The sequence below is a fragment of the Kogia breviceps genome, chromosome 6 (genome assembly GCF_026419965.1).
Source record: "Kogia breviceps isolate mKogBre1 chromosome 6, mKogBre1 haplotype 1, whole genome shotgun sequence".
Classification (NCBI taxonomy): Eukaryota; Metazoa; Chordata; class Mammalia; order Artiodactyla; family Physeteridae; genus Kogia; species Kogia breviceps.
Genome location: NC_081315.1, coordinates 145,455,034 through 145,481,411, shown reverse-complemented (window position 1 = coordinate 145,481,411; position 26,378 = coordinate 145,455,034). Strand labels below are relative to the sequence as shown.

General features: G+C 49.9%; 1 protein-coding gene across 3 annotated transcripts in view; it reads left to right on the top strand.

The window, feature by feature from the left end:
* FAM193A (family with sequence similarity 193 member A) overlaps nt 1-26,378 on the top strand; it is a 169,012-nt gene that overhangs the window by 80,347 nt on the left and 62,287 nt on the right. For 2 of the 3 annotated variants that reach the window (XM_067036816.1, XM_059065988.2), the window contains exons 3-6: nt 16,473-16,618; nt 16,955-17,122; nt 20,105-20,339; nt 25,682-25,806. In XM_067036816.1, coding sequence (XP_066892917.1) covers nt 16,473-16,618; nt 16,955-17,122; nt 20,105-20,339; nt 25,682-25,806 — 674 coding nt within the window. The remainder of the gene's footprint in view (nt 1-16,472; nt 16,619-16,954; nt 17,123-20,104; nt 20,340-25,681; nt 25,807-26,378) is intronic. The other variant, XM_059065987.2, reaches the window with a different exon arrangement.

The window sequence follows — 26,378 nt, the reverse complement described above, 5'->3', positions numbered from 1 at the left end:
CTTCTTCTGATTTTTTTTTTTTTTAATTATTTATTTATTTATTTGGCTGCGCTGGATCTTTGTTGCCATGTGTGGTATCTTTAGTTGCGCACGCGAGAAGCTACTTCTTTTTTTTTTTTTTTTTTTTTTTGTGGTACGCGGGCCTCTCACTGCTGTGGCCTCTCCTGTTGCGGAGCACAGGCTCCGGACGCGCAGGCTCAGCGGCCACGGCTCACGGGCCCAGCCGCTCTGCGGCACGTGGGATCCTCCCAGACCGGGGCACGAACCCGCGTCCCCTGCGTCGGCAGGCAGACCCTCAACCACTGCGCCACCAGGGAAGCCCGAGAAGCTACTTCTTAATGGTGAAATTAATCCTTGTTCACTTCCTGTGATTGCTGATCTGTTTGGGTTTATTTTTACTACAGTGCAGGTCACAAGTCAAGCACTGCCCTTCACCTAGATCCCCTCTGTGTCCCTCCCCCCCACACACACCTCTCCACAGTTTGCAGTCTTTCCAGCTCCTCTTTCTTAGTTACAGCAGCCACACCTCCATCCCTAAACAGTGTTGTCCTGTTCTTCTGGTGTTGTGAACTTTATACACGTATCATGCAGTATGCATTATTTTGTGTCTGATTTATTTTGTTCAGCATTATGTTTGAGATTCATAAATGTTGTAGTTTTTTCATTTTCATTACTATATACTATTCACCTTTGTGAACTTATACTACATTTTGGTTGTTTTCCAAATTTTGCTATTACGAATGATGCTCTTGGAGCACACGTTCACACATTCTGTTGTATATACATGTAGGAAAGGAATTGCTGAGTCATGGGGTTAAGATTAATAGCCTTTTTTTTTTTTTTTTTTTTTTTTGCGGTATGCGGGCCTCTGACTGTTGTGGCCTCTCCCGTTGCAGAGCACAGGCTCCGGACGCACAGGCTCAGCGGCCATGGCTCACGGGCCCAGCCGCTCCGCGGCATGTGGGATCTTCCCGGACCCGGGCACAAACCCATGTCCCCTGCATCGGCAGGCGAACTCTCAACCACTGTGCCACTAGGGAAGCCCCATAGCATATTTTTTAATGAAAACTATTTTCCAAAACAAAAATAGTAGGTAGAATAGCACTGTTTTGCAAATCTTCTTAATGTTTGGATAATAGAAGACAGCTGGATTCTCATACCTACTTCTGTGTTCATTGTGTGTGATAGGTTGTTTTGATTGAAGTTATATGAAGAAAATATTTTAATAGCTTTTTCAGATAACTGTGGATATTCTTTGATACCACACCAAACCATGACAGGTAATAGTTTCCTAATGGTTAGCTGTAATGTAGACTCTGAAATGATATCAAAGAATTTTTCCTACACCGTTAAATTGAAATCCGTTGTCTATCTTGCACTCTCAATGACCCTCTTACCCACACGTGATTTTGCAACACCACACGTCGATCATTTGTAAAATAGCAGTCTACTGAGTAAGGGAGGTCTTTGAGATAGTGACACTTTCATTATTCAGGTTGTTTTTTTTTAAAGTCACATTGGTCACTGTCACCACCGATCTCACCAGAAAGGTCTCTAAATGTGGATAAGCGTTCAAGTCCACACTGGTGGATACAAGTTTTCCAAACTTCGTTTTTGCTTGAAAGCTCAGGTTTTATGATTGGCCACAAGTAGCATCAGCTGTTTTCCTTGAAGGGACAGGCTTATCTCAGTCATTTTTGAGAAGATACCTGACAGTATCCAAGTGTGAATAAGCAGAGATTGGTCTGCCAGGCGTTCTTTCAAGTAAAATTGATGTTTCACGGACAGAGTGGCTCATTCAGCTCGCAGCGCACAGTGCTTTTCTCTGGAACGCTGCAGAAGGGCTTTCTGCAGACTTCCCGTTTCATCACATTGAATATTCGAAAGCCATGCGCTTAAAGGTTGAGATTTAATACAGTTAATGATTTTGCCGCATCTAGGACACTCTTAAGTGGCACTGGCCTTTTTTTAACTAAGCACGTGGTGGTGAAGAACACAGTGGCTACTAAGTCTACTTTGCTGTGTATCTTGTCGTAATTACTGTAGCTCTGTAACAGATGTATTCAGAGAGAAACCCCTCTTACCTTGTACTCATCAAAAATGTCTTGGTTATTCTTGGTTCCTTACATTTCTGTATAAATGATAATTATCTTATCAATCCCCCCCCCAACAAAACAAACAACAACCCTGTTGAGACTTGACCAGAATTGCACTGACTATAAGTCAGTAGGAGAAGAATTAACTTCTTTTGAATATTGAGTTTTCTAATCCCATAAGTATGGGGTCTTTCTCCATTTATAAGTGTTTCCTATTTTTCTGTATTATGTCATTGCACCTTTTATTTATTTGTTTATTTGGCTACACCAGGTCTTAGTTGCCACCTGCAGGAGCTTCTTTGTGGCATGTGGGACCTAGTTCCCTGACCAGGGATCGAACCCAGGCCCCCTGCATTGGGAGCGCGGATTCCTAGTTACTGGACCACCAGGGAGGTCCCCCATTGCACCTGTAAAGAAAAAGCATTTACCCATAGATACTTTTATTTATACTATTTATTTATTTATTTAAAATTTATTTATTATTTTATATTTATTATTGGTTGCATTGGGTCTTCATTGCTGTGCGCGGGCTTTCTCTAGCTGCGGTGAGTGGGGGCAACTCTTCGTTGCGGTGCGCAGGCTTCTCATTGCAGTGGCTTCTCGTTGCAGAGCACAAGCTCTAGGCAGGCTTTAGTAGTTGTGGCACGTGGGCTCAGTAGTTGTGGCACACGGGCTCTAGAGTGCAGGCTCAGTAGTTGTGGCACACTGGCTTAGTTGCTCCACGGCATGTGGGATCTTCCCGGACCAGGGCTCAAACCCATGTCTCCTTCATTAGCAGGCGGATTCTTAACCACCACGCCACCAGGGAAGTCCCTTATTTATACTATCTAAAGGATGGATATCTTTTAATTTTTCTTCCTCTAACTTTATTGGTGTAGATGTAATTGACTTCTCTCTCTCTCTCTTTTTTTTTTTTTTTTTTTTGCGGTACACAGGCCTCTCACTGTTGTGGCCTCTCCCATTGCGGAGCACAGGCTCCGGACGCGCAGGCTCAGCAGCCATGGCTCACGGGCCCAGCCGCTCCGTGGCACATGGGATCTTCCTGGACCGGGGCACGAACCCGCGTCCCCTGCATCGGCAGGCGGACTCCCAACCACTGCGCCACCAGGGAAGCCCTGACTTCTCTTTTTAAGTTGTTAATGGGACATTGCTAGATACTCCCCACCTGAATATACGTTAAACAGGTCTTTTGACTTTACTTCTGTCAAGTGGAATCCCAAATTTTTTTCAAGATCTGCAATTTTAGGTTACAGGCTGTCTGTCTCAGATGTGCTTTGCTGGTCATTCATGCGACAGTCATTAAAACAGGCGGCTTTTGGGACCTACTGCACAGGGAACTGTACTCAATATCTTGTTATAACCTATAATGGAAAAGAATCTGAAAAGGAATGTGTGTGTGTGTGTGTGTGTGTGTGTGTGTGTGTGTGTGTGTAACTGAATCACTGTGCTGTACACCTGAAACTAACATAACATTGTAAATCAACTCTATACTTCAATTTAAAAAGCAAACAAACAGATGGCTTTTACTCCTCTTCTCAACACTGGTCCCTGGCACGATACCGAAGTCCGCGGGTGGAGGCAGCAGTGGAGCCCTGAGGAGGAGTTCTCGAGAACGCCTGACGGTGGAGGCAGAGGGGCTGAGCGGCAGGCGGTGGCGGAGTGGGGCGCAAAGCAAGAGTGTGGCAAAGCAGAAGGTCGTCGTCCTTGGGTGGGGGCTTAGAGTTTTTGCACCCTACCTGAAGGTAACAAACTGGCTTGTTCCTGTTCCATGGGTGCTGGCAGAAGGCTCGAGAACCCCGAGTCAGAGACAAAGGACTTTTGTTACTCGGCACAGCAGAAACATCCCGCCCACACGCGAACGTTTGGGTTCTCCCCCCCTCCCCTCCCCAAGGCCCGCATCAGTGCAGGAGGTACAGTGGGTTTGTGTCACAGCCCAGGAGCACCGGCCTGCGGGGACCTGGCCCTTTTATTGTAAGCAGTAAGCAAGCCTGCCTTTTGCCTCACGGCTCTCAGCGGCATAAAACAACCCTGAGGAGTGGCCCACGGGGCGTGGGCGGGGGGGCCGGAGCCTTGTAGCGCGGGTACATCCAGCAGGACAAGGAGCAGCCGGGAGACCCCTGGAGGACACTCGCCCAGCAGTCCTGACAGGCGCTGAAAAGTTAGCTGAGAGAAGACACAAAGTGTTGCTGTGGCGACAGAGAAGTTGTACCTGACCTTTGATGGGCCTGTGCTCAGTTGGAGCACAAGCCCGGCTGAACCGTGTGGAGAATGACTCGGTGCAGAGGAAGCTGAGGACGTCCAGCTAAGGCGCTGACCTCTCAGAGGCTTGACTGTGGGCGGAGGGGAGGACAGACCCAGCTGGAGGAGGGACTTGGAAACGTTGAAATAATGAAGAGAAGAGCTGGTGGTGGGGAGAGGTGTTTTCCTCCCATTTAACTTTTATTTCTTTACTATGTGGTATTCGATATATGAATACGTCCATAGTATACATGTTACGAGGGATGATGAAATGAACACCAGTCAGCATTAAAAGTCAGGCCCCCCCTAACGCCTGTGCGCACTCCCCTTCCCAGGTAAGCGCTGGTCTTTTGCATTGATCATTCCTTTACTTTCTTAAACCCTTAACAAAGAAGTTATTGCCTACATGTGTATCTCTAAGTAATAAATTATTTATTTTTGTTTGTTTTTGACCTTTACGAACGTGATGTGTGCTGTCTTCTCTGTTTATAAGATTCCTCAGGCTGTCTGGGTAGCTGCAGTTTGTTCATTTTCACTAATGCAATTCATTCATTTTTTACACAATGCAATTCACATATAATCCAGTATGTTGCTATGCTGTCATTTATTCATCAGTAATTTTGTTGAATAGTGGAGACAAGACAGTCTTTTCAATAAATTGTTCTGAGATAATTGAATATTCACATGTGAAAGAATGAAACTTGACCCATATCTTAGACCACTCAAAAACATTAACTCAAAATGGATTACAGACTTATATGTAAGACCTGAAACCATGAAACTCGTAGGAATAAAACTCCCTGACGTGGGTCTTAGTAGTGATGTTTTGGACTTGACACCTAAAGCACAAGCAGCAAAATAAAAAAGAAACAACTGGGACTACGTCAGATTAAACAGCTTCTGACAGCAAAAGAAACCATCAACAAAGTGAGAAAGAAAATCTACGGAATGGGAAAAAATATTTGCAAACCATATATCTGATAAGGGGATAATATCCAAAATATTTCAAGAGCTCTATACAGCTCAACAGCAAAAAAACCAAATAAGCCAGGTAAAAAATGGGCAAAGGACGCATAGACATTTCTCTAAATCATCTATATAAAAGGCCAACAGTTACATGAAAAGATGCTCAGCATCACTTGTCATTAGGAAGATGCACATCAGAACCACAGTGAAATATCACCTCAGGCCTGTCAGAAGGGCCGTATCATCAGCAAGACAGGAGATGACAAATGCTGCCATGAATGTGGTGAAAAGCAACCCTTGTGCCCTGCTGGTGGCATCGTAAGATGGTGGAGCCACGGTGGAGAGCAGTATGGAGGATCGTCACAGCGTTAAAAACAGCGTCGTCATTTGCATCAGCACTTCCACTTCGGGGAGTACGTACAAAGGAAATGACATACGAACTGGGAAAGGTACCTGCGACACCGTGTTCATAGCAGCATTATGTACAATAGCCAAGACAGACGTGGAAACAATCGGAGTATTCATTGTTGGATGAATGGATAAAGAAGACGTGGGGGGTGTGTGTGTGTGTGTTTGTATACACACGCATATATAAAAACAATGGAATGTTATTTGGCCATAAAAAATGAAGAAGCCTTCCCATTAGGACAGCATGGGTAGACATGGACTTTGAAGGCATTATGCCTAGTGAAGTAAGTCAGACAGAGAAAGACAAATACTGTATGATCTCACATGTGAAATCTAAAAACACAAAAAGCAAACCCAGAGCCAGACTTGGAGAAAAAGAAATCGGACTTGTGGTTACCAAAGGCAGAGGGTGACAGAACGGAGAATTGAAGAAGGTGGCCACAACAGGCGCAGACTTCCAGTTACAAGGTGAACGTGTCCCCAGGATGTGCTGTACAACACGGTGACCAGCCGGCCGTGCTGTGTGACTCGTAGCAAGGCTGCTGAGAGGGTGAGTGCTCACCGCGCTCCTCACAAGGAACAACCCGTTGTCCTGCATCCGTAGAGAAGATGGCTGTTAGCTGAACCCCTGTGGTAATCATTTCACAATATAGGAAAATCACACCGTCATGCCTCAAACTTTACAGTGATGTGCATCAATTATTTTTTCATAAAACTCGGGGGGAAAATTAAAGCCCAGTATCGAAAACAAAATGCCCATTAAAAAATACTACTTGTACAAATTTTGTTGGAAGATAGAGTTGTTTACTGGTTTTTGCAGTTACTTTAAAAAAAAATGCTGTCGGGCATCGATATATCCGTCTCTTGGTACTCATTTGTAAGAGTTTTGTTAGGATGTGTTTCGGTCGGGATTCTCCAGAGAAACAGAACCAACAGGAGATGGACGGACGGACGGACGGACAGACAGACAGACAGATAGAGATAGATAGGGAAAAGAAAAGAAAAGAAAAGAAGAGGAGGTTTATTATAGGGACTGGCTCAAGTGGTTGTGGAGGCCAGAAGTCTCACTCTGCACATTCTGCAAGCCGGAGAACCGGAAGTGCTGGTGTCTGAGGGCAGAAGATGGACATCTCTCTGCCTTTCCATTCCGTTCAGACCCTCAGGGGAGTGGACGATGCCCATCTTCACCGGGGAGGCCGTCTTCTGTATTCAGTCTGTCCATTCCAGTGCCGATCTCTTCGGGGACACCTCACAAACACCCCCAGAAATGATGTTTTACCAGCTCTCTGGGCATCCCTGAGCCCAGTCAAGTTGACACACAAAATCGGTCATCACAGAGTGTTTATCTGTGGAGTGGAGTTGCTGGGTTACCGGTAATTCAGACACACTCGTACGGCGGTCCCAGCTTCTGCAGTGAGCTCCAGCAGCACCTGAGCCCCGGTCGCCTGTGTTCTCCCCTGGGCTTGGCATCGGGGGCAGAGCTGGAGGCTGGGGTGGGGGAGCGCTAAGGGAGATAGAGGGGGCCCTCGTGAGGTCCCACGAAGACAGGAGAGCCAGTGTCTGTTTCTGGAAGAGACAGATTGCAGGCAAGCCTGTAGAGGATGCCAGTGAGGTCGGGTGAGGAGTGCAGAAGTTGAGAAAACTGCTGCCAGAATTGTTTTATGAACTTGTTTTTGAGAGCAAGAGTGGATTGAGGGGACTGGGAAGGAGCCAGGGAGTGGGTAAGGTTTCAGTGAGAACAGTGAGCTGGCGGGGCGTCCGGGTTGCTGGACGGCCTGAGGTGCTTGTTGAAGGTGGAGACGTCACTGAGCAGTGGCCCCGGGCTGCCCATCGGCCAGGACCTTCCCCCTCAGCAGCGTCCGGTGTTGGAGAGAGCGCGCCAGGTAGGGCGGCTTGGCTGCGCAGGCTCAGCAGAGACCCGGCCCCGCGGTAACTGGGAGCAGAGTCGCTTACCCTTTACCGCCGGCATGCACCTCAGCCCTTCCGACCTGCCCGCACCCCCTAACCCCACCCCGAATTTCTACTGCAACTCCCTTGCCCTGGTGCCTGTCTCACCCATCTCAGGGTGTCTGCACAGGCCTGGCACAGAGCAGGTACCTGGGAATGATTTTTGAATGAAGGAACGAGCCTGCCTTTGATTTGTATCCGCAGATAATGTTTCAGGACTTAAGAATGTTTACAGTATACATCCTGCACAGTAGAGTTCACACCTTGTTGGGGCTGTGGCCGTGTGTTCCTGATATGTGAACTCTCTGATGCTTTGTGTTCTGATAACGGGGGAGGGCACGTTCAGATCGTGTGGAGGGCTTTGCCCCTGACTTCTGTGGGCCTGCGCGCACTGCTTTTCAGGGTTACTGAGGCGGCAGCAGCAGTTGTCTTGATTTTCACATTCTGTGCTGAAGCCAAGCAAAGACCCATCAAAGGCGTGACCCGCTCTGTGCAGGAGAAATTCAGACGGGCAAAGAGGTGGGATGGTTGAGACGTTGTGCAGAGACCCACGGGGTCCAGGCCGGACTCAGGAGAGCCTGCCTGCACTTAGTCGTCAGAAGCGGGCTGTGTTGAATTTAGCAATTTGGTTTCAACGAATCGTGTTTGGTTTTTGTTTGTTTGTTTGTTTTCTTTTTTGGCCCTGCTGCTGTGAGGCTTGTGGGATCTTAATTCCCTGACCAGGGATTGAACCAGCTCTCAGCAGTGAGAGTGCCGAGTCCTAACCATTGGACCACCGCCAGGGAATTCCCCCATCTATGTCTTTAAAATAATGTTAATTTGAATTTTAATGATTTTCAGGGGTTTTTGTATTTAAGTTGTAGACCAGCTTGGTTTTTTATAGTTGTGAAAAGGCCTTAAAAACATAAATTATGTTGCATTTTACATTTGTGTTTGTTTGAGTAACAAAAATAGTTTTAAGTCTGGTGTGGGGGAGTGGGGGATGGTACTCTGGAGAATTATTTTTTCTTTTCTTTATTTATTTGTTTATTTATTTATGGCTGCGTTGGGTCTTTGTTGCTGCGTGCTGGCTTTCTCTAGTTGAGGCAGGCGGGGGCTACTCTTCATTGCGGTGCACTGGCTTCCCATTGGGGTGGCTTCTCTTGTTGTGGAGTGTGGGCTCTAGGTGCACAGGCTTCAGCAGTTGTGGCACGCGGGCTTCAGTAATTGCGGCATGCGGGCTCAGTAGTTGTGGCTCGTGGGCTCTAGAGCGCAGGCTCAGTAGCCGTGATGCACGGGCTTAGCTGCTCCGTGGCATGTGGGATATTCCCAGACCAGGGCTCGAACCCCTGTCCCCTGCATTGGGAGGTGGATTCTTAACCACTGTGCCACCAGGGAAGCCCCTGTTTTTTCTTTAAAGGGGCCTGTGGAGTCCTCTGGCATCCTGCCGCACGGATGACGACTTAGCGAATTAGTGTTCTACTTTTCTGTTTTCAAGGTTGACTGATGTATAAAGGCTCTGTCTTGGCTGTGGACATTAGCATTTGTGTCTGTGTTCACCTGTATATTGTTAAAATGTAAGTCTTGCATTTTACACTAAGGAGCCAGGTTCTCTTAATAGTTACCATGACCACAGTTCTAATCAAAGGCAAATAGTTCCAATTTAAGCCAACCATTTAGGAGTTTGCTAATAGTCCTCCTTATCTCGAATGTTTGCTCTGTTGAGTCTTGGTTCATAATGCAAACATATAAAATTCCTTTGTAATGAACCTCGTGAAAGTGGTTGTGCTAATAAAATGTGTCACTGTTACCATGAATTGTCAGATCGAGGGGGCAGAACTTGAGTCAGCCTCACAGAAAGATAATCTGAATGGTAGTCTTTGGCTTTTTTAGCTTTATATAATGCTTTTAAGTCTTATCCATGTTCTTGCATGTATCAGTAGTTAATTATTTCTGAGTAGTATTCCGCTGTATGGAGGAACCACAGTTTCTCCATTCACCAATAGAGGGGCAGTGGTGTTTCCTCGTTTGGGCTATCATGAATAAAGCTGCTGGTAACATTTGAGTACAAGTCTTTGTTTGGACAGAGTTCATTTCTCTTTGATAAATACCTAGGGGTGGAATTGCTAGGTTGTGGGTAAGTGAATGACTAACATTATAAGGACCTCTCATGCTATTTTCCAAGATGCTTATACTGTTTCCCAGCCGCATATGAGAGTTCTCCTTTGTATCTCCATCCTCACCCAGGTTGGATATTGATAGTCTTTAATTATGGCCATTCTAATAATGGCTTATAGTGTTATCTCATTATGTTTTTAAATTGCATTTTCTTAATGACTTATGAGCATCTTTCCATGTGCTTATTTTCTGTCTCTTTGGTGAAGCGACTGTTCACACATTTTGCATATTTTTAATTGGGTGGTTTATCTTACTACTGAGTTGCCAGAAATCTTTGTATATTCTGAATACAGCAAGCCTTTGATCGGGTATGTTTCTCAGGTATTTTCTCCCAGTGTGGTTTTGCCTTTTCATTACATAACACTGTTGTTGTTGTTGTTTTTAATATTTATTTATTCATTTATTTTGGCTGCGCTGGGTCTTAGTTGTGGCACGCGGGATCTTTGTTGGCGGCACGCGGGCTTCTTAGTTGCTGCATGCATGCGGGATCTAGTTCCCTGACCAGGGATCAAACCCAGACCCTCTGCATTGGGAGCGCGCAGAGTCTTACCCACTGGACCACCAAGGAAGTCCCAATAACACTGTTTTTTTGAACATCAAAAAATTTAATTTTGGTCAAGTCCAGTCATCAGTTTTTAAATGATTTGGGCTTTTTGTGTTCTGTATAAGAAATCTTTGCTACCCAAAGTTTATAAAGATTTTTTTTTACCCTGTGTTTTTTTCTAGATGTCTTAGAGTTTGAGCTTCTACATTTGATTCTTGATCCATTTTGAGTGAAGTTTTGTATCTTTTGTGAAGTAAGGGTTGAGGTTCATCCTTGTATATGGACATCCAGTTGTTTAAGAACTGTTGTTGAAAATGCTATTTTTCCTCATTGAAATAACCTTGGCATCCTTGTCAAAAATCAGTTGATGCTGTATGTGTGGGTCTACTTCTGGACTTCCACTCTACATGTATACCCAAGCTTTTACCAGTACCATACTGTCCTGATTCCTGAAGCTTTTTACAGTAAGTTATGAAATTAGGTAGTAAAGATCCTCAAGCTTTGTTCTTCTTAAAAAGTGTTTGGCTGGGGCTTCCCTGGTGGCGTAGTGGTTGAGAGTCCGCCTGCTGATGCAGGGGATACGGGTTTGTGTTCTGGTCTGGGAAGATCCCACATGCCTGTGTGTCCGGAGCCTGTGCTCCGCAACGGGACAACAGTGAGAGGCCCGCGTACCGGGAAAAAAAAAAAACAAAAACAAAGTGTTTGGCTGTTCTAGGTCCTTTGCATTCCCGTATAAAATTTAGAATCATCTTGCCAGTTTCTACAGAAAAACCCCACTGAGATTTTAACTGGCACTGTGTTGAGTCTATAGACCAATTTAGGGAGAAATGACGTCAAAATAATATTGAGTCTCCCAGTCCATGAACATGATATGACTTTTCATTTATTTAGTTTTTAAGTTTATTCTTAGAATAGTTTTGTAGTCTTCAATATGTAGGCTTTGCACACAGTGTATTGAAACATTTCCAAAGCATTTCATCCTTTTCTTGCTATTTTAAATGGTACTTCTAAAAAAATTTCAGTGTCCAATCATTTATTGCTAGTATATAGAAGTGTAACTGTTTTTTGTATATTGACCTTATATCCTGTGAAGATGCATTTATTTTTAAAATTATTTATTTATTTTTTGACTGCATTGGGTCTTAGTTGCAGCATGTGAGATCTTTTATGTGGCATATGAGCTTCTCTCTAGTTGTGGCACATGGGCTCCAGAGTGCATGGGCTCTGTAGTCGTGGTGCACGGGCTTAGTTGCAGAGTTGTAGTTTGTGGCACGCGGGCTGTCTAGTTGTGGTGTGTGGGCTCAGTAGTTGGTGGTTCCTGGGCTTAGTTGCCCCGCGGCATGTGGGATCTTCGTTCTCCAACCAGGGATTGTGTCCCCTGCGTTGGAAGGCGGATTCTTAACCACTGGACCACCAGGGAAGTCCCAAGATTCACCTATTAATTCTAGTGGTCTTTTGGTAGAGACTCTGTAGGGTTTTCTCCGTAGTTGATCACATCATCTAAAAATAACGTGGCTTTTCATTTCCAATCTGTATGTCTTTTTGTTTCTTCTTCTTTATTCCGTTGGCTGGAGCCATCAGTATGATGTTGAGTGTAAGTGGTGTGAGGAGACATCCTTCCCTGTTACCGGTGTTAAGGGGGAAGCATTTAGTTTTTCACCAGTAAGTATAGGAGTAGAATCTTGTAGATCAGCTTGAAGAGGTTTACTTCTATTTGTAGTTTGCTGAGAGTTATCATGAATGGATATTTAATTTTGACAAATTCTCTTCCTACATCTATTAAGAGGATCATAGAGCTTTTCTTTTTTAGTTTGTTAACAAAATTAATTGTGATTTTTGAAATGTTGAATGAACCTCGCATTCCTGGGATAATCCAGGATAAAGCCTCTACTTTCAAAGAATATTATGTACTTAATATGTAGTGTAAGAACCTCTCAATATTGTACTCAGAGCACCACCATTTTTTGTGCTAGTGTAGTCATATATTTTTTGCGTATCTATTGTAAACTTTACCATAGATTTTTATTATTTTTGCTTTAAATAGTTAACTTTCTTTTTTCATATCTCTGTATACACTCTATACATATTTTAATGGCTCCAGAGTATTCCATCATTCTTATATCATAGTTTGCTTAGTCTCTTATTTTTGAAGTAGAGTTGATTTACAGTGTTGTGTTAGTTTCTGGTGTACAGCAAAGTGAGTCAGTTATACATACATATTCTTTTTTCATATTCTTTTCCATTATGGTTTATTATAGGATATTGAATATAGTTCCCTGTGCTATGTAGTAGGACCTTGTTTTTTATCTATTTTATATATAGTAGTTTGTATCCACTAATCCCAAACTCCTAATTTATCCCTCTCCCCGCCCCCCCCCCCCCCCAGGTTAGTTACCTTTTTAAAAGAGTTTACAAATGAGAGGGGTCTTTGGCCCACATCTTTATCATATGTGGTCCTCTTTGTTCCTTTGTGTAGCCCCACATCTCCACCTGGGGCCATTTAACCGGAACTGCCTTTAACATTTCTTGTCGTTCAGGGAAGCTTCCATTTGTCTGACTGAGAGCTTTTATTTTGCCCTTTTTTTTTTTTTGCGGTACGCGGGCCTCTCACCATTGTGGCCTCTCCCGTTGCGGAGCACAGGCTCCGGACATGCTGGCTCAGTGGCCACGGCTCACGGGTCCAGCCGCTCTGTGGCACGTGGGATCTTCCTGGACCGGGGCATGAACCCGTGTCCCCTGCATCGGCAGGCGGACTCTCAACCACTGCGCCACCCAGGGAAGCCCTTGCCCTCATTTTTGTTCACAATTCTAGGCTGTAGGTCAGGTCTTTGCTGCCCAACCCATTTCTGATGCGAAGTGGCGTTATTGTTCTTCTTTTTGCTCCTGTAGACGGAAGAGGTGGTTTCCTCTGCCTGCTTCTCGGCTGTGTACTTCTCACTGGTGTTTAGCAGTTTTGCTCTGTGTGCCTTGGTTGTTAGCTTTGGTTTATTGTGCTTGGGATTGCTGGAGCTTTTAAGATATGTCAGTTTATGGTTTCATCAAATTGGGGAAATCTTCAACTGTTTGTTCATGTAGCCCCCTTTTTCCTGCGACACAATTACCTGTGTGTTAGACATGTTGATTTTTGTCTTACAATTGCTTTGTTTGTTTTTCTCAATCCTGTTTCTTGCTGTGCTTCATTTTAGATATTTATTTTTATTACTTGTCTTCAGGTTTATTGACATTCTGCTGGGTCTAATCTGCTCTTATGTCTATCTCATGTATTTTTTTCTTTCAAGATGTTATTTTTCGTCTCCAGAAGTTCCATTTGCTTATTTTTACATCTTTGGTCTATCACCTCATCATGTTTGTTTTCCTCTGCCTTTGTGAACATGTGGCGTTTATTCTTAGTCTCCAGTTCCAGATTCTTGTCCGTTGGTTGCATCGTCTCTGTTATTTGGGGGTCTGTTTCTATAGATTGGTTTCCCTCCTGGTTATGTGTTGTATTTTCCTGCCTCTTGGCTTTGTTATTGGATGCTGGACATTGTACATTTCACATTGTTGAAGTGTTGCATTTTGTTTTATTCTTTTAAACTGTGTTGGACTTGGGCAGAACATAGTAACTGAAGTTAAATCTGTCTACGATGCGCACCGTAAGGTGACACGTTTAAGGATTTACCATATGGTCGCCATGCGCCCTATTTTGAAAGGTCTGAAACTTCCTCCCATGTCAGTAGGAAAGGGTACTTTTTCAGGCCCTCGGCTGCTGCTCTGAGTCTGCTGCTCTGAGTCCTGCCCCGGGTACCAGGCCGCATCGTTGGTGCTCGCGTGCAGTGACGGGCCGGTCAGAACGGGCCCTCCTGCTCTCACGGAACTGATCTTGTTGTGGTGAAGACCGGTCAAACCCAGGAAAACCCCAGGAATTCAGGTAGCAGTTTGTGATGTCAGAGATCAGCCAGGGTGACCGAGGTCAGGAGGCGGCAGCGCACCACTGATGTGAACAGGACCACTTGAATGTGGAGAGTGATGAGCTAGTGACAGGAGACCCATGCCCAGACCCGAGAAGGGAGCTGTGAGGACACAGTCGTGGTGCATCCAGGGAGCAGCCACTCTGGGTCAGGGGAGGGCTCAAGGACACACTGGAGCAGAGGGGCTGCTGGGAGGCTGAAGCAGCGGCTGGCGGGCTCGCCGGAGCGGGGCTGCTCCCAGTCCCTCGGCCTCCAAGTCGTAGGAGTGGACCAGGGCAGCCGGGGACCAGGAGGGAGGCCTCTGCTGAAGAGGCCAGATGCCGACCACAGCGGAGGAGCAGTGTCTGCAGGGCAGAAAGTGGTGGGTTTGGAACTGAGACGCGAGAATTGAGAACTGGTTCAACCAGCCCCCCTGAGTAGGTATCTTTTTGCTGAGGCGTGATTGATGGAGAGAATTTTTCTTTTGTCAGAGGCCATTCAAAGGCTTAGTAGATTAGGGCTCTGGGTGAAGGGAGCAAGTGCAGTGAAATAAAAGCAGACGTTGGTCCTGGCCAACCTTGAAGACAGTGGGAAGACATTGAGAGTCTATTCAAGTGGTGTGGGAAGGTCTTTGCAGGGACCTGTATGGTCTCATTCATACACTAAACACCACTCTGGCTGCTGCTTGGACAACGGACCCTCCGTGTGCAGGGTGGCTGTAGCACCGTGGCTTCCAGGCCCGGGGTGGGTGACAGTGGCCTCGGCTGGGCTGGATGCGTGGGTGGAGCGTGGGCGCGTGGGGGGTGGAGGTGGGGCGTGCGGCCTCGCTGCTCTCGGGGAGCAGCCTGCTTCCCCCACCACCGCCTCAGACCCGTCTCGTGTGACCGCCTGCTCCCGCCCCTCGCTGACTTGTCCTTCAGACCCGTGGCCTCTCCGGTCGTAGTTAGAAGCAGCACTGTCTCGTTTCAGGAGTGCGTGTCCCATCTGCAAAAAACGCAAGTGCCTCATCTGGTTCAGAGCTGCTCCCTCAGCTGCCGTGCGTGACATCGGCGTCACCCAGGGGCGTGTTGTGGGGCTGAGGGCCGCGGTGCCTGTCCTGCGCCTTCCCCTTGCCACCCCCGCCCCCGCTCTTCCGCTCCTGCCGGGTCTCCCTGTGGTCCCCTCTGGTGCCCAGGCCCTGCGGTCCTCACACGTGGTCCATGGCGGGTGGCTCTTGCCCATAGGAGGCCCTTGAGGTTTTCCTAGGCCTCAGTCGAGACCTTGCACCGGACTGCCTGCTGGGGACTGCGTGTCACCCCTGTCCCGGCTCCGCCTCTGCTCCCGGTGTAACTCCAGGGTCCGCTCACCCAGCAGGAACGTTTTCGGGCTCGGGGGTGTTCCTTGATGATGGCGCAAGCCCTGCGCTCGGCTTGCGAGTGGCTCCCCTGCTCCCGGCCCCTCCACTGGAGGATTTTCTTGTGCCTCATCCAGCAGTGGATGGGGTGGGGCCGCAGGTGGGGGAGTCGGCACCCGGCTGAGGGCTGAGCTGGGCTTGTCTCAGAGCCTTTACACTTGACCTGACGGTGACGGGAGGAGGAGCGATGCTGTCCTCCCTTCAGGAGCCTCTCCCGTGACTCGGCCCTTCTCTTCAGGCCCTTTGCTGGGGCGCCGGCTGGAGCTGGCTGCCCTGCTCACGAGCCCTGGGAGACGCGCAAGCACCTTCCTGCACTGTGTGGGGGTCCTCGGCCCTAAACCTGGAGCCCACGTCCCCGAGGGACCGTGTTCTGAGGCGGGGGGAGGTGAGGGGTCGTGAGCTCTGTGGCAGCCGCCGGGTGGCAAGGTCTGAGCCCACCTCCTCCTGGATGTTGTGGGGCAGAGGCTCAGGTTTCTGCTGAGCGGTGTCCCCTGGGATGCTGGTTGCAGGTACCAGTTAGGGCACTAGGAGTAGAATTGCTCTTTTTTAATGTATGAAGGCGATTCACGGACCGTCCTCGTGTGGTTATGATGTGGCTGTCAGAAGGGAGACAAAGAGTCGGTTCCAGACAGAATTCTTAGGTGTCAGAGAGAACGTCTCCTGTGTAGTGTCGGTTGAAGTATTTTCTTTTTGATGTGTAGGTTTTACGTTTTCTAAAAGGCACTGTCCTGAGCGGTTAGTGACGGATTGGGGCCGTGAGCATTCCTCATCGTGAGTCTGTTCTCTTTTCTCTAAAGCAGGGTCAAGACTTCCTTCTTCACTCCCCGCTCGGCGGCTCGCAGCCCGAGGCCGGTGGCGGGAGGCTCACCCTGGGCGCTCAGCCGTTGCCCACGGCCGCCCCCTCGGACACCGCGTGCGCCTGCGAGGCCTGCAGCGAGCGCAGGTACGGGCATGGGGGACCCTCCGCCTGCGGGGGGTGGGGCCCTCCTTCGCCGCTGCCCTTGACTACTGGTGGGAGGGGGCGCGTCCTCACGAAGGGCGGAGCCTCCCCGAAGTAGTCAGGGTCTCGGGTCCACGGATGCCTCCGACCTGGAGGCTGGGGGTGCCGTCACTGCCGCTGCCAGAGGACTGGGAAGAGGAGCCGGACGCGCGGGTCCCGACTGGCCTCTGGGCCCGGCTCGGCCGAGGCGGACTCGGGCCCACGGGAGCCTTGACGGCCAAGGGCCCTGGGGGCGGTGCCGGAGCTGATGGCGCCCGTCCTGTGGGCGTTTGTCCCCAGGGAGATTTCGGCAGAGGCGGAACGGGAACCTCAGCAGCTGCAGAACTACTGGTCGGAAGTGCGCTACACAGTCCGCTGCATCTACCGGCAGGCGGGCACCCCGCTGGCGGATGACCAGGACCAGTCTCTGGTGCCCGACAAGGAGGGGGTGAAGGAGCTCGTGGACAGGTGCGTGTTGCCCAGGCGCGGCCCTCCCCCCCCGTCCGCCCACCCGGGCCTCCCCTCTGCGCAGGGGCGCTCCCCTCTCGGGGTTGGGAGGGCTTGTCCCGCGAGCTCAGCCCCGGGCACGTGGCAGGCCTGCAGCAGACGGGCTGGGTGGACTCTCAGCTTCTCGTTCTGATGGAAGGCTTATTACCTGTGTACTGAAAGCCAGTGGACGCACTTCCCCCATTCCTCAGTGCTGAGGCGGCCAGTAGGGCTCCTTCGGGACACCTGCTGTGCCCGGGATGGCGCTGGGCCCTTGCTCAGGCGCTCCTGCTTTATTGCCCCGCGGAGGAGAGGCAGTGGCGCCGCTCAGGGGGCGAGAAGACCGAGGCCCCGTGAGGTCCAGTGGCGCGTGGAGAGCCAGTTGTCACAGGCCTGTTCACACAGGTGCTTCTCACTGGGCAGGGCTCACGGCAGGGCGTGCCTGCGCAGCCGGGGGCCTTGTGCTCGGTGACGGCACAGAGTTTGAAGTGGGTGTGATTTTTATTCTTCCTTAGAGTTTGTACCATTTTTTTCCTCTTTTCAGACACGTTCCAAATAAAAGCAGTAAATTTGAGCGAGACATTCCATGAACCGATTCTCATTTTGGTCTTTTTTTCACATTTTGAATGCAGCCCCTTTGGGGTTCTGTAACCTCTTGTTTGCTGTACTGTAGAGTTCATCCTGGAGATGGGTGTGGTAACTGGCTGTGGGCTGTATTAACTAGTTAGTGATTTGGCCGGTGTGTTTAGGGTTTGACTACGTGAAATGGCTCTAGGTGGTGTGTGCCTTTTTCAGAAGTTAGGTTTCCTAGTGAATATTAGGAAAGTATATATAACCTACATGTCACAGTTGGCAGCTTCACAGCTTGTAAATGCTTAGGAAGAGGCCAGAGTAAAATAAGAGACAATTGAAAGGAAATGCTCCGTAAATAATTGTTCAGATGGGATGTTATGGCAGAGAGGTTTGGGAAACAGCAGTGTTCTAGTAATGAAACATACCGTTAAGAATGGAAAAAGTCCACGCCCCCATTTGAGGTCTGGGGATATGTTTGTCGCATGTTTTTCACGTTTTTTCCTAGTCTCCATGTCGAAGGGCCCTTCTTTTGTTGTCTACATGCCAGCGCACACCAGGAAGGGCTGTCTGTGAAGCCTGTGTCTAGGACCTGTGCAGCTGGCGGCGATGCTCCTTTGCCCCTTTCCGTGGTCCTCGGCACCCTGCTGCTCCCCTCCCCTGCCACCCCCCATTTTCGCACATCATCACTGCGTTCAGCCACACCGGCTCTCATGCCGTCCTCCGCAGACCTGCTGGTTTCTGCTCTTCACTCGGTCTGGAATGTTCTTCCTTGCTCAGGGTTTTTTTCCCTCCCTTCCATCCTTCACTTTAGACTTGAGAGTCACCATCTCAAAGAGACCACCTGACCTAAACTCCAAGGGGCCTCCCCCATCATTCTTTATCAACCCTTCCCTTCTTTTTTATCATGTTACTGCCACTACTTGGAATTATGCTCTGTATGTGCATGTGCTCTGAGCATCCAGCGGCCTGAGAGTTTGTTTTCCTGGCATCTTCCTGCTGTGGCTTTGACACAGCCACCTGGGCCACTGCTTGTTGAACGCACGGCCGGGTGAGCTTCCACAGCATCTTCATCTTCCTGCCCCTTGGCCATAGCACTTTCTAAAAGTCTACTTGCAAAAGTGCCATGTGGTCATGTCGTTAAATTTATAAGATACAGAAAGGGACAAAGAAATAAAATGCAACGCATATCTAATTCCAGCAGGCAAAGAGAACCAAGAAGGACTCTGTCATTTTGAGTCTTCTGTGACTTTCCTTTAAGAGATGAAATACATTCTGTTTCAGAGAACAGTTGCTGTACTAGTAATTAAAATTATGATTGTCGTGCTAAGCTAAAAAATTAATGTATCTATCTGAAGTAGACTCACCACAGTGGGAGTCCCATCAGTTCTTACTGTTTCTCTGGCCACGTTTTTTGTGAGGCCACACAAGTTCCATTTTCACTCGGCTCTAGTCTTTTACAGCCTGGGTAGCGTGGTGACTTAAAAGTGGAATAGGTGACAACTTACAGTCTTCTCTTTTGACCCAGCGTGGTGCCCAGAGGTGAAAGGATCCATTATCCAAATCCAGGAACTACAGCTTAATGTATTTTACAGCTTGTGTGCTGAAGTCACAGTGGTTCCTCCTGGTGATGGGCTCTGACGGATATTGTAGCTGTCACTTCAGCGGTTGTAGGTTTCCATCTGGAGGCTCCTCAGAAGTGCACAGCTGAAACAAGTGGTCACTTTAAACTTACTCATGCCATTTACTATAGAACAAGTTTGTAAAAGTTGGTGATCTCCCAGTTAGGGAAGAAATTCATGAAAATGATCGTTGCTGGGGGGCCTGATTGGGGCATGTATTGATTTGTTGTCTCTGATCTTCAGCTTACACGTTTTATCTTACCACTTTTATTATTTTTTGGTGGGATGATTTAAAAGGAGATATACTGTCTGTAAGTTTCTTCTGATTGTGAAAATAGTAGAAGAAGCCCATTTGGATCAGATACTGAATTCCTAGGAAGAAGAAAGAGCAGCCCGCTCCCGTGCTGCAGCCCAGGTGTCACCTCTGGGGGCTGTGGCTTTTCACCTGTCCGCATATAAGCGTTCAGAGACGAGTGCTGGGGTCTCGCGGGCTTGGCCCCCGCGCGGCTCCGCTGTGCCTGCTCTGTCACCTGCTGGCTGCCTGAGTCCGGGGACTCGCCCAGCCACCTGGATTCGCGTCTGACCCGGCGTCACCTCGGGGGTTGACAGCGAACTCTCAGTGGACGCCGGTCACTGCCGTTTGGCCTGTGACTCTGGGGGCTCCCCCCCTGTCGAGCGGTCTGACTGAGAAGACGGCGGTCCTCGTTAGGTGGGCACCCCCGGGGTCCCAGGGTCCCCCTGTGGGCGAGTGGTGACTCTCCCTCCTGTGCAGGCTCTGCGAGCGGGACCCCTACCAGCTGTACCAGCGGCTGGAGCAGCAGGCCAGAGAGTACGTGCTAGAGATGAAGGTCCGGCTCCTGCGGCAGCTGTCGGCCGCGTCCAGGGTGAAGTCGCCGTCCGCCCTGCAGGGCCCCCCGCAAGCGCACCAGTTCATCTCCCTGCTCCTCGAGGAGTATGGTGCCCTGTGCCAGGCGGCGCGCACCATCAGCACCTTCCTCGGCACCCTGGTGAGTTGGCTACGTCCCCTGCCCGGGGGCGGGGGGTAGGGTGGGTCTGGAGGCCCGTCACGCCCCTTCCCTCCTCCGAGATATGCAGGCGGGGCTGGGGGCCTGATTCCTCTCCTCTTTCTCTCCCCTCTGGACTTGGCTGCTGGATGAAAGCGGAAATACTGCTTGGGGACCTTGGGGCCTGGGGGCGCGGTGTGGGGACCATGTGAGGTGAGGGCCAGTGTGGATGACAGTAGGAAGGAGACAGAGGAGTGGCTGTGCTGTGAATTCTGCAGATGGGGGCTGTGTTCTCAGGTGGAGTGCAGAGCATGGGGATGGCAGGGCACCTGTGTCCAGCCCCCCGGCTCGGGGTCGCTGATCTACTCGCCAGCCCAGCGCCCGACTGAGGATAGGGTTATAGAACCACGTAAGACGCCAACCCCCTGTGGGCGGCCTCTGACCGCCTCAGAAGGGAAGTGACCACAACAGGGTGGAAGGAGGCCTCTGGTAGAAGCTCAGTTCCTGGGCCTGGTCCTCGACAGCCTCAGGCACACCTGCCGGCTGGAAGGAGGGACAAACTGTCTTTGCTTTCTCGACTTACTAATAGTCTGTGGAGTTTCTCGTCATCACTCAAATTTTATTATTAAGTGAGACTTCATTGGGCTTGTTTTCTTAGTGGTAAAACTGCATTTTGAAACAAATGCAGTAACCCGTGGTTCCGACGGTTTTAAGCATAAGGTCTTTATGTGACTCTAAAGTTGATAGACCTCGATAGAAAAATTAACCAATTTTGCAGGTAGTTTCAGGGGTTTCACGGAGCTCCTCAAGCAGCATCATTTCATTAGAGCGTTGCCGTTCCTGCAAGTGAGTCCCGAAAACCTCGAGGGAAGCACCCACCGTGAGAACAGGAGCGGGTGAATGCGTGGGCGGGCAGTTAGCCCATGCAGCACCGAGCCTGAGGGGCTGACCCCCGGGTGTCCCAAGCAGCATCCGCCCTCAGCTCACTGAATGTCTCCCTGTCCTCCAGAAGTCCAGCTCCCCTGCCACTTCCTCTGTGCCAGCACTGGCCTGAGCCTGGTGCACAGAGCGGTACGGAGAGCTGCTGCTGCCCCCCGGCCAGCGGGGGCCGGCTCAGCCTCACCCTCCTCCGCCCGGTAGAGTGCACGCCATCTTACTCAGCTACCAGAAAATAATTTGAACCGTGTTTATTGAGCATAAGCTCTAAGCTCAGAATACAGCCATTTAGTCAGTGATCTATTTCACTTTCTTTGCACGTGGAGATACTCACTTTGGTTTCCAGTGAGACACCATACCAGTAACCTGGACTCTTCCTTCCTCCAGGGGAGACAGCTGAACTCTGGATAACACAGGCTAAAACAAGGTAGAATCTTTTAAAACTCATTGCTGAGTTGGCATGAAAGGCAGGAAGCCTTGGAGGGAAAAACAAATCGAAAGCTGGTAGAATCCTGAGAAAGTCATGTGCTCAGAAGCCAGCATTCCCTCCAAAGATTTCTTCTCGTCCTGGGAGGTAGGAGGTACAGCCTAGGTCCAGCACATAATGCTGGGACCACAGATGATCACAGCCTCTTTGAGGGGGCAGGAGAGACCCTGCCCACAGGAGGGACAGCAAGGGCCTGTGCCTAGGGTGACCTTGCAGGGGTGGGGGCTGATGTGAAATCCCCCAAGCCTAGACGTCAGTGAGGCGGGCAACGTGCAGATCCCCTCTGCGAGCTCACTTCATCCCGTGTAATCACCGTACCGTTGTCACGCCTGAGAAGACTGATGGTGATTTCTGTGCGCTCAGAAAAATGTCCCAGTTATCTCAAAAATCTCTTTTTGTGTTTGGGGTGTTCAAACTGGATTGAGAACAGTTCACAGATTTTTTTTTTTTATAACAGCGTCTTTCCAGGTCTACCCCATGATCTGAGCAGGGTAAGAGTTGACAGAGCCGAGGTGAGATTAACTTCCAAGTCTGTGTCTCAGAGTCTCAGTCAGCATTTTTGGACTTGGACTCCTTTCAGTTTAAAAACTGAGAGCCCCAAATAGCTTTTGTTTGTGCAGATTTTATCTATCAGTATTTACTGTGGTGAAATTAAAACGGAGAAATTTAAAGATATTCATTAAATCACTTTTAAAATAACAGCTCATTGCATAACATAAACAGCGTATCTCTAAATAAAAAAACTGTTTTCCAAAACAAAACATTTAGTAAGAAGAGGGGCACCGTTTACGTGTTTGCACATCTCTTTAGTGTCTGACTTCTCGGAGGACATCTGCTTCTGTGCTCCGTCTGTCTTCGTAGGTTGTTTTGGTTGAAGTTTTTGAAGAACATTGGGCCTCCCACAGATATGTGTTTGGAAGAATAGTCTAATAGACTTTTCAGTTTGTTGTGGATATTCTTCTTTGAGAGAATACACCGGAGTCCCAGTGCTTCGCAATGGTTAGCTGCAGCGTAGAGCCTGAAACCGTGTCACTGAGCTGAGCCGGCTCTGTTTCGTCACAGCCCACTGGTACAGCTCACACTGCAAGTGGTTTTCTAGCATCAGACGTCGGTCGTTTGGAAAACACTGGTTCACTGAGTGAGCTACACAGATCTTCCTGAAGATACTCAGTGTCATGTTAGGCAGCACGATATTCAATATAAAAAATGGCCTTTGTCACCATCCCTGTGATCCTCATCAGAAAGATCTTTAAATGTGGAGAAGCTTCAAGGCCACAGTGGCAGATGTAAGTTTTCCAAAGTTCTGATTTTTGCTTGAGAGCTCAGAGTTCGGGATAGGCCACAAGTGGGGTCACTTGTCCTTGAAGCAGCGAGCTCACTCGCCGCGCACACCTTGCCAGCTCGTGCTGCGCTCACTCCCTTCGCCTCTGCGGAGGACCTCCGACCGACCGCGTGGGGCGTAGAGAGGCGTCTTCAGACACAAGCCTTTCCTGGGAAATGTGCTCGTGCCCCCGGGCGTCAGACCGGCCACAGGTTTTCTAATGATTGCAAACGCTGAAATAAAACTGGGACCAAAGTTAGGCCTCCATTCACCTAGGAAATGCCTTCCCAGGCTGTAAGAATTTTGAAATCTGCATTTCCATTTACAAGACCAGAAGAATCCTGAATCTCCAGCTGTTTCCCAAGCTCTGCTGTAGGACTTGACTGTACACCCTTCCTCTTCCTTCTTCCAACCCCCAGACACCTCCCTGCAGGTGGAGTGAGAAGTGAGAGTGGCTTGGGTGGAGATGCCTAGGCTCAGGTCATCCGGGAGCTTTTTCCTTGGCCTCCGGCTGGGGCAGCACCAAGGCTTTGCCCGCCCCCCGGTCTCGTCTCTCGTAGCAGCTGTGACAGACAGCACCCCCCCCCTGCAGACCCCGTCCCCCCAGGCCCGGGGCACGGCAGCACCAAGTTCAGGGTTCCCGTGGGCTCTGATGAGTTTGCGCGTGGGAAGAAGCACCAGGACCCAGGCCTGACCCACGGGAAGCACTCCTTACCACTAGCGTGTGGTCTTGTCCCAAGTTGATCTGAGGTTGTGAAACGGGTTTGGGGTCTGCTGTTTCTCTTGCATGACTCACCTGGAGGAATAATTTCGGATTTCATAAAAAATGCCAAACATCTTCATAAATCGGTCTTTATCTTTATGACCTTTAGTTAACGTGAGCCCAGATCCAGAGCTGTGGCCCCACCCCTGCAAGTATTGTAACTCTCAGTGCCCAGGGCTGCTCACAGGCTGGCGGGCGGGGACTGTTGACTCTGTCAAAGAGATTGACAGGGGAGGCCGGGCAGGACCTCAGCTCTCCTGGATGCCTTCCCTGGACCCTCTCTCATCTGGCCGAGGCCCTAGTCTGGCTGCTGCCTTAGCTCCTTTGTCGTGGAGACGAATCATAAATCAGACCATGGCCAATCCTCTGTCCCCTGGGGAGTCCCCTGGGGAGTCCCCTGGGGAGTCCCAGCAGTCAGGGACCTGCTGCGCTAGTCTCTGTGTCCTCGCGCTGGCACGGCGCCCGTGCAGAGTCGTCTCTGCTGCAGGGTGTGGCACATGTCCTTTCCTCACTGCCTCGGTGGCTGTGTCATCATTACAAGCACGTTCTTAAAACTATGTGCTTGTAATCAGGCCTCGTTCCAGGCCTTGGGCCCAGGTTTTCGGTTCCCAGGCCCTGGTCTTCTGCCCCGCCCAGCTTTCCTGTATCATAATTGCTCCGAGAGATGCTGCATGCGGAACAAGAATGATAAAATTTAGACCCGGGGGGCACTGGTGTTTCGGTTAAACGTACGGTGAGGACAGGCCCTGGAAACGTTGACAGAGCTGAGGGTTTGAGGCTCCCTGCAGGTGTCATAGATGCCCTGCCGAGTCTCTGTGTGGGTCTCGAGTACAAGCAGAGGGCTGCGTGCGAGGTAGGGCGGGGCCCCGCGTGCTCTGCAGCGTCCTGCAGGTGTGTGCTCAGGCACAGGAGCCGCCCACCCTAAGTTGCTCTCTCAGCCCCTCCATCCACCAGTGATCCGGGCACAGGGCGATGGAATCTCCACGTGCAGATCGTGTCCTGACATCTCCAGGTGTCATGGTTTCAGCTCAGTTGGGCTACCCAGTGAATAGGACCAGACCAGTACCCGGGGTGCCATGAGTCAGCTGCTCAGAGGAGGCTGGAGTGTGATGCCCAGTGGGGCCTCTGCAGCCTGTCGGTCACTCGGGTGAGGAGTGTTTCCCCAGGTGCGAGGTGATGCACCACGAGGAGTGTACGTGTGACTGACAGACGGCCGTGTGGGTTCACACACGCGTGGTTGTGGCCAGACGCTGTCCAGTGTGAGCGCTGCACGTGGGGAGGTCGTGGTGCTGTCTGCCCCGGCCACCCTGTTCTCTCTGGAGGTCACGTGCTGTGACGGCCAGGATGCTTCCAAATGTTCGAGAATTGTTGTCGAAAGTAACTGATGAGGTTGCCCCTGTTTACCAGGGAAAGAAAGAGCCGACCTTCCACACGGTATCCCTAGCAGGGAAGTTACCGTCTCTCAGAACGGGAGACTTCCCAAGACAGGCTCAGAAATGATTGTCCTTCGGCATCAGAGGATTTGTATGCGTTTATTTAAGTTGTTTGAGAGGTAGGGCTTGCAATACACCGGGAGGCATGGTTGTGAGAAGTGGCTGCCGGACGTGTACGCTGCTTTCTCTTTCTTCTGTCCCCTCGTCTGTGTGCATCTCGCCACCCCTTTGTTTTGTGTTGAGTCATTTGGAAGGGAGGCTGCACGCACAGGGCGTAGCAACCCTTGTGAGCAGGATGTTCTGAGCCTGGACACAGGGATGTGGGTTTGGGGGCGGGGGGAGAAACCCTCCTGGGAGTTTTTCAGTCTTTGATTGGGTGTATCTTCTATGTATCTATCTAACTAGGAAAATGAACACTTGAAAAAGTTCCAGGTTACGTGGGAGCTGCACAATAAGCACCTCTTTGAAGATCTGGTCTTTTCGGAGCCGCTTCTCCAGAGCAGCCTGCCAGCACTGGTGTCGCAGATCAGGTACTCACTCGGTCTCCACCTGCGTGTGTCCTGCTGGCGTGACGGCGTGCTCCTGTCCCTGGGGTGCAGCAGGTGTGCACCTGAGTGCCACCGCAGGGGCAGTTCTTGCCAGAGAATGACCGGGCTCAGGGGAAAACACAGTTTGGGTAGAAAGCTCGAAACCCAAAGAGCAGTGCGATTGAGCTTCAACATGATAAAGCCAATACCACTGCTACTAAGGGTTAGCGTCACAGATTTCCCGAGTAAGGAAAAGCCGCGGTGAGCGTAGCAGTTCACTTGACAGGTCCTGGCTTCGCCAGGTGGCTGTGGTGTGGTCTGTGCTGGGGCACTTGGGGGGCTGGAGGAGGGCTGGTGGTGCTAAGGGGCTCCGGGGTGCTAGGGGAGGTATTAGACACGCTGTCAGGTCTCTCTATCATTCGCTCCACATCGCGGCTCACGGCTTGGGTTCTTCTCACTGCTGTAGAGCTTCCGTTGGGGCTCCGTCAGGTGTGCCAAGCCCGGAGTCCCAAGTATAGCCTCGGGTCACGTGCCCTGGTGAGGGGGAAGGGGAAAGTGCAGCCGGGGGTGTTTGC